The sequence below is a fragment of the Dermacentor andersoni genome, chromosome 2 (genome assembly GCF_023375885.2).
Source record: "Dermacentor andersoni chromosome 2, qqDerAnde1_hic_scaffold, whole genome shotgun sequence".
Classification (NCBI taxonomy): Eukaryota; Metazoa; Arthropoda; class Arachnida; order Ixodida; family Ixodidae; genus Dermacentor; species Dermacentor andersoni.
Window position 1 is genome coordinate 182,949,759 of NC_092815.1, and position 7,968 is coordinate 182,957,726.

The following is a 7,968-nucleotide window of genomic DNA, read 5'->3' on the forward strand; positions in this document are numbered from 1 at the left end:
GAGGTCGGCCGGATAATGGAGCATCTGGCCTGCTACTCTACGTAAGGGAAGGGGAAGAGGGGAAGAAAAAGGGTCACAATGGGGGATGATAATGGGAGGAATGAGGTGAAGGACATTTTACACAACTGGTATCAGAGGCGTGAGTCCAGGCCCGTGTCACCTAGGAAACGTGAAAGTGCACGCATTGTCTCTGTCGTCTGCCGACTCTGTGGCCATGATTTGTAGGTAAGGCCACAAGATTTGTAGGCCACAAGATTTGTAGGTAAGGTGCGAGCTGGTACTCCTCACTAAGAATGTGATGTGCCGCCCTGGAAGCTTTGGCCCTCTGCGTGCGGCCTGAGAATCGGTCACAACTGCAACACACTTCCAGTGCGGTCGCGTCGTGATGACCAATGCTATCGCTGGTTGCACTGCCTCCGAAGCGCTTGCTCTGGGAACTGATGACGGACATATTTATGTCCCGTGATTGTTGACTATGCGGGTGACGGATGCGGTGTTTCTTGGGTTGGTGGCCGCGTCTATGTACAAGACATTGGAGTGGCTCTCATACTTCCTCGCGAACACCTGTGGTCGGGCTTGATGCGTCTGATGTGGAAGTTCGGGTGCGTGTTCCTGGGACTCGGTGAGAAGTACATCGTTTCCTGTACTCGTGGGGGGATTTTTGTCGGTGCACTGGTCTTCCGTGCGGAATATTCAAGACGTTTCAAGACGCAGCGTCACGCTATCGTGCTTTATAGCCTTTGCTTATGGCCTATCCAGTGGGCATCTATAATATCCTGTGCCCTGGTGTACACCCATGTCTCCTGCTGTACACCCCTGTCGCTGTTCCAGGTGGGAGTCCAAGCGAACTCAGAGCGCCTCGGCCGATGGAAGACAGCGATAGCGCAGAGTGCACGAGGAGGAAAGCGACGGAGTAGGGTATGGGGAAAGCGTGAGAAGAAAAGCAAAGTACTGCGCAAGACAGGCGACGATGGCTACGAGATGGCGCCAGATTAGCGCTCGTCGTCTGTGAGGTCTGTCTGTGGCGGCTGCTATGAGTCGCGCCCGCGCTTCATCCACGCGCTGCCTCTCGTGATCGTTCGTTTGGTGAAGCAGTCGCCCCAGTCGCCCCACACTTCCCTCAGTTTACAACATGCCGGACGAGACAGATTGTCCGCGTTAGCCATTACATCACGAAACAAAAACACCTCCAGAGCTAGGCTCAAATTTCGCAATAGGGAGTATCACAATCATAGTGCATTTTTTGTCTACTTTCATTTCCCCTCCACTGTTGCATATACATGTCAGTTAAAGTTTACAGTTAATCTGCCCTATGCTTTGCTTGGCTTTGTATTACGTTGGCCTCATATGGCCAAGAAATTATTTCGATGTATCGTAGTCTTCAGCAGTCTTTTTTTATTTTTTATTCCACCAGTTAATTTTTATTGATACGAGCATGAACTTTTTATTCGTTATCCATAGTTTCCTTTATCCATCACTGTGAAAAGTTAATCGAAAACCACTGCGTTTCATTGTAACCTTATGTGCTACACACCTACGGATGGATTTTTGTTTAACAAATGTTACTAGACAGCTTTCGATATTGCTTATTTTCACTCGTGCACACTTCGCGGACACTATTAAAAAAACACGCTTACGGTTGCTTACAACACAAACGCACGTTACGATATTCTTTGTTGCGTATAACCTTTGCAGCCCTTCAAGAAAAGAAAATTGGTTAGGGCCTTTAGTGTTTCACTGACTTGCAAAGCATACGCGTCATACCTGTTCCATTGTCCATTCCTTTAAATTAATTTGAACAGCTACGACAACGTTCGCCTCGGGCGAAAGCTTCGGTTATGTATAAAGCTAATTGCTAATGCAAATAAAGGAGAAAACTGAGCATGTTGCAGATTGTGGCACTAGCGTCTCTCAACACCTCCACGCTAACAATCTTTATCATGCACTTGACAGGCTCCCCAGCCACTAAAGCCTACGACAAATTCATAATAAAACCTCAATCAAGTGCTGCGTTCGCTGTGATAATAACCATCGCATTACGGTGGTACTCCACGTAAATCAGACACTGCTCCTAACGGCCACGTTGATAACGGGGCTTTTCGCTGGTTCAAAAGATAAGCCACAAAACCTAAATGATGGCAACGCACGCGCACGCTAGCAATTCTCGACTAAAATCAAGCTAAAATATAACAGCATGATATTGACGCAAACGAATATGAAAGCGCAACGCTGTAGAAGAGAGCGTTTCACATCTGGGCTGGACTACGGAGACATACTACTATGGTGGCACGCATAAAGCAACTGGGAATGGATGCTGTTCAGCTGCAAGCAGAATTGAAGTGAACTGTCCATGTTAAGTCCTGGTTACATGGGTCTCACGCGTTAGGTTACCCAGGTGAGAATAGCCAGCCGCCACCTAAAGAGTTGAATATAAACTTGTGGAGTTTACACACGTGGGTGGACGTCCCACGGTTCGTCCCATCCGAGGCCCAAGTATTCGGAGTAGAAGGCCCTGGCCTGGTGGAGCACACTTTGTAAGTCGTGCTGGCGCACTAGCTTATCGAAATGCACGGCCAGTTCGTTGTAGTCCATGCCCTTGCGCATGATGACGTCGCGGTGCTGCGTGAGTATCGATAAGCACAGGAACATCATGAATGGGTTGCCGCCTCCAAGCTGCTGCGGCGGTGGCAGCCGCATCTTGGCGGCACATCGGCGGCGGCCTTTCTTAGTGGAACTCGAAACATTTGTCCGTGGCACAGCGCCCAAGTCTGCTGCAGAGGCCACGCTGGAGGAAGCACCGCCTTCATGGAACACGTGGTCCCGGCTAGCATGGTCCTTGGGCGTGTCCTTTGTGTCAGAGGCAAACTTTCCGGCGCTGTCTCCGCAGCCGTTACGACACGCATCGGCGCACAGCCGGCCGTTCATGATGTTTCGCCCCGTGCCCAGCTCTTGTGACACGGACATGGTGACAGGCTTGCAGCCATCCTCCTCGTCCTCGTCCGCATTCGCCGACCCTTCATCACGCACAGTGAACGCCGACGGTGAGGCTGGCGACGGCGGGCTCTGTCGGCAAATGACGTCCGGCTTGCTCTGTGAGCTGGCACCGGTGTGCGTCGACAGCAGCGCGCATGGCGTGGCCATCTGGTAGGGCCGCTCGAACAGGGGCAGCTCGCCATCGGGTGGCATAGGCGGAAGCGAGCTCCACTGTACCTCGAGCATGCGCAATGCGTCGTCAAAGGAGAACTCGCGCTTCAGCTCCAGCAGTAGCCAGCGGTAGCAGAATAGCAAGTCCTGGGCACCGCATTTCTCAAGGTACCTGCGAGTCGATTTCAAGACCTCGATTTCCTGAGTCGCGCAGTAAGTTTAGTTTAGGAGAGTCGCGTAAGGAGAGTTATGTATTTACCAAAAAAAAAAAACATTTATCAAAGTGCTGATATATTCTCGAAACTGTATAGAGCCGGCCACATTCGTCTTCCACGTTAGATATTGGCACTTAGCAAATATGAAGGTTAGGAAACGCTGGTATGATAATGCTACGCGTACTCATATAGTAGGCCCGGGGCAATCATTTTCTTATGAGGTCATCATCAGTACAAAAGGCACACCTCGGGCACTCACAAGAAGCGATGATGACCAACGTTTCAGCAGTGTGATCTGCTAAGGCGCCGATAGTGGCCAGGGATATCCCCGGTGGTAGAACTTACTTTCTGAGACCAAAACATAATACGGGATGGCATGTGCAGTTGGCGGCAAAATTTACCCCCGTAGTAGCCCCCGTAACGTTGTGCGTCAACACGACGACAGTGGTACGGGTGGCAATGTAGTCGGCATACTGAACAGACAGGGAATGGGACAGTTCAACATATTTGATGATTGGTGGTGGCACATAACCAACATCGGTCAGACATGGATGATACCCGTGCTGGCGAGGAGGATAAGGAAGTTGAGGGAGGTCGAGGCGGATAACGCCGGTGAATCCATTGACGAGTATGAAGTATGAGTATGATGATGAGTATGAAGGCCATATATCAGGTCATGGGGATTTCGGCAAGGATGGTGAAAAATACGCCAGTAGGCATGGCGACCAGCATTGCATATGCAGACCATACACATTCCACTGATGGCAACTGCTTCTCCCATTACCTTTTAGGCATAACCAATATCGCCGACACTGATGCCTGTGTTTTGTCTGTCTCATAAGTTTTCGGCATGTGGTCTAGGAAGCCCACATAGAAGTGTTATGCTTGTACTATGGCTGCCTACATTGAGCAGCGTCGCTACCACACCTTGTATTCCTTCGTTGGGTGGATGAAATTTCCAACTACTGACCGATCACAACGACTTGCTAGTCACAGCCTTGATTATCACCCTTACGGTCCTTATCTTTTTATTCTCGTATTTCTACTTCTTCGCTCAGCCGCTCTCCACAAGCGTCATGATGCGCTTACGGCAGATCTCAGGTTCTCTCGCACCGATGGCCGAATCTGCCGTTGCTTCTACGGAACTGACCTCGCTTACTCCGTACGCCAACACTTTGCTGGTTGCGATGCCGGTCACATACGAAAAAACCAGCCTCACTCCTTTTGGGTGCCTTCAGCTTATCGTTACTTCAGCCGAACCATTGTTTCGTGGGAGTTTGGATAACTTTTTACCATTTCTACGAGCTTAATATTACTTGGATCGCTCTGGTAATTGAATACGCTACACCATGCGCCATGCGGGAATCCTCATGCCTCACGACGGTTGCACGCGCGGCAAACGTCGCGTCGTGAGCACGCGCGCCAGCATGTTCTGGGACAAGGGGGAACCTTAATTATTTCCGCATGGAGAGCAAAGGAATCGCGAGCGCTTTCAACACCACATGTCATGTCGGATCCCTGCGACATCGTCCAATCCTCTTTGGGATCCAGCAAGCGATCAGTGCGGAACGCTCCACCGCCGCTAACCAAACGTGGTTAGCTAACCACGTATCTGCGGTTGTAAACGCCGCGGCCACCCGCATCCCAGCTGCTAAGTCAGTATCTCTTCTTTACCTAGCGTATTCTATTCAAGGAATCTCTCAGTGACGTAAAATATGCATAACTGGCCTGCTCGAAGTGTTAGTTGCAACCGTAATAAATGCTTTTCGAGTGTACATGTGGTTGTTGTTGGTTGTTTCCTCGAGCTTGTACCGTGCAGCGGTTGATGGGCAGGTGTGCACCAATTGCGGTGAGCCTAGGCTTGGCGGTGTTGCCCCACCCCGTCCCTCTTATCTTTACAGCTGTTACACGGTCCCTTCCGACCAGCTGGGCGACTGAGTATGGTGCTCCACGACAGCTCCTCACTGACAGTGGCAGTGCATCACTTTTTAAAGTCACTGATGACAGCTTCCGCTCTTGCAATACCAAGCAGAAATTCACCCCCTCCCGCCATCCTCCTACCAACGGCCTCAGTGAGACTGAACCATAAAAAGCAACAACATAGTTGAGCTCACGTTTTATTATATTTTACTTATCTAAGTGTCTGTTGTAAATAGACTATGTAACTAATTTCCGTGTGAATAGTGCTTTACAAGTTAAACAATATGTTACTTTGATACTGAACTTGGTGTCCAAATGTCGAACTGCACAGTGGACATTATCGTGATATCATGACATAGCGTGACTTCATGTCTAGCCTGCCGCTTTACGCACGACCGAATGAACTAGCGCGCCCATATTGCAGTGCGTAGTTCTTTTGCAAAAGCTAATAAAATGTGATACGTCCTTTTCTACTGCGACAGGCGTGTGTGATCTTCTATACACGCGCACCTGTAGTATATACGTTTTACCCCGAAAAGTGTCGTTAGGTGTTTGATGATGATGATCTGTGTGCCCAAGCGCGGATCCAGTTTCTTTTCTTTAAGGGCGGGAGGTGGGGGAATCTTTGATATTATTAATGATGATGATGATGATGATGATGACGACGACGACGACGACGATGATGATGGTGGTGGTGGTGACGATGATAATGACCGCACGGATACTTACTGTCAATAATACTAACTTTATTCGCGTCCCACTGAGTGTTCTAACGACACATTTCTCTTTTTTATACAAGAGGCCTTCGAATTCAAGCATGCCGCTTTGCTTCTGCGCTGGCCGCAATTTAAGGAGGGCTCGAGACATCCGAACATTCCCCCCGGATCAGCGCTTGTGTATGACACTGCGGGCTCGGTGTTACTGAGCGATGCGGATGCTCTGGGAAGCTGCCTCTGTTGCGTGTACATTTTTCAAAGTTAACTAAACCAGGATGAACACGGCTCAACCTGCCCGAATGCATTGGTGTGAAAGACACTGATGCATTACTAAGAGCAACTAGCGTTGCAATAGCGAAATGTACCTGAAGAAAATCGAATCGAAATGCTCGACCAGGTCGGAGAGGTGCTTGAACTTGAGCGTCATAGCTTCGCCGTCCTCGTCGAAGTTGGGCCCCAGGCGGCGCATGAGCGCGCAGAAGCACACGTACGCTTGCGGTTCGTCACGCATCACCACCAGCAGAGGTGACGCGAGGTCACTCATGCCCTGAATGAATGAGCCAACAGGGGCGCGCAGCGTTTTTAACCCATTCGGGTCGAAGACTGACCACTTCGCCACCAGCTGCACAATATTGCGCGAGACAGAAGCGATTCACAATTATTGCTTCTGTGTATATCTATTAATGTGTACATTCACAGCGTGCGCCTTCTCCGCTGTGAATTTCGTCTCACCTGACAGTAGGAGAGTGACGGATGGTTGAGCGCGAACGTGGTGAGTAGGTTGAAGAGCGAGACGACGTTGGCGTTGTCATCTGCGCCTTCGTAGAACGGGTGCGAGCGGTCGGTACGGAGAACGTCCTTGCGCACCATGCTACTGACCGGTAGGATGTCATCGCTGAAGCTCGAATTTTCCACGAGCGCCTTCCAGGCGGCGCGCAGCTGGAGGTACTGGTCGCTTTTGCGGCGCATGTACGCCAACCGCTCGCGGCCTGTCAGGCCTTCGGGGTACACATTCAGTATGTGCTTCCAGACGACCTGCACAGCATTTTGTTGCATAGAAAAGGATTATCAGAAGCGTAATTTTTCAGAGAATGCCCTGCCCGTTTTCTACTTCTGTTTCGGATTGCTGACGTTCGTGCTTCATAACGTAAAGGACTGATTATTTGTGCCACTAGTAACAAACAAAGCGTCATGCGGAATGTATAAGCCGCTGTTTCTAACGCAGATCAGACTGCGCCCAGAGCCCTTCAAGAACCCAGTTAGCAAATGTAATTCCGAAGCTCTCCACTATACGGCCTCCTATACATACTCTGTATTTGCTTAAGACCCTAGATAAACGGTTGAATCAGGAGACCTTCCTGAGGGATGGCTCGACACCGCCCTTGTAGACTGCAAGACGCAGCTCGTGCGGCTTGAGCAGTCGCCCTTCGTCGTCCAGGCAGGCGCGGAACGCTCTGTCTCCGAGCGGGTCTGCCGTCTCCTGCTCGCGGCCGCCGCTGGTCCAGGGCAGGCTGATGACCGTGGAAGATCCGCTCGGGGAAGTCGCCGGGGAGTCCTGCAGGGTGGGCAGGTTGAGCACCCTGTGGAAGCGACCCAGCGTTTTCTCCATCTGCAGAAAGAGCAGCCATGCGGCCGCCCTGTAGCGCGACTGCGCCCGCACGCGCAGATCGGGCGCCAGAGGCACTCGAAGGCCGCTGGGTCCCGCTGCAACCTTGGCACCGCGGTTTGTCCTGAACAGGTTCAGCATGGCGATCACCGAGCTTCCGCCTCGACGAGGGGACGTCTCACGAGCGCACACGGATGATGATGACGACGACGACTACGACGACGATGATGATGACAATGACGATGATGACCTAGTACTACGGCTCGTAGCCACACTATCGGTGGTTGTTTTCCCTTCGACTGGTGACTCGTACACCCACTATGGAGTCTACCAAGAATCGTGCAAGTTTGCCAAGAAAAGCATGAAT

At 50.9% G+C, this 7,968-nt stretch overlaps 1 protein-coding gene across 1 annotated transcript; it reads right to left on the reverse strand.

The window, feature by feature from the left end:
* Positions 1-1,901: 1,901 nt before the first annotated feature.
* LOC126540843 (TBC1 domain family member 25-like) lies at positions 1,902-7,742 on the reverse strand. The gene is made up of 4 exons (XM_050187672.3): positions 7,350-7,742; positions 6,728-7,030; positions 6,361-6,542; positions 1,902-3,316 (listed from the first exon to the last, which is right to left on the reverse strand). Exons 1-4 carry the CDS (start codon positions 7,740-7,742, stop codon positions 2,446-2,448), a joined length of 1,749 nt encoding a protein of 582 aa, XP_050043629.1. The 3' UTR covers positions 1,902-2,445.
* Positions 7,743-7,968: the final 226 nt, after the last annotated feature.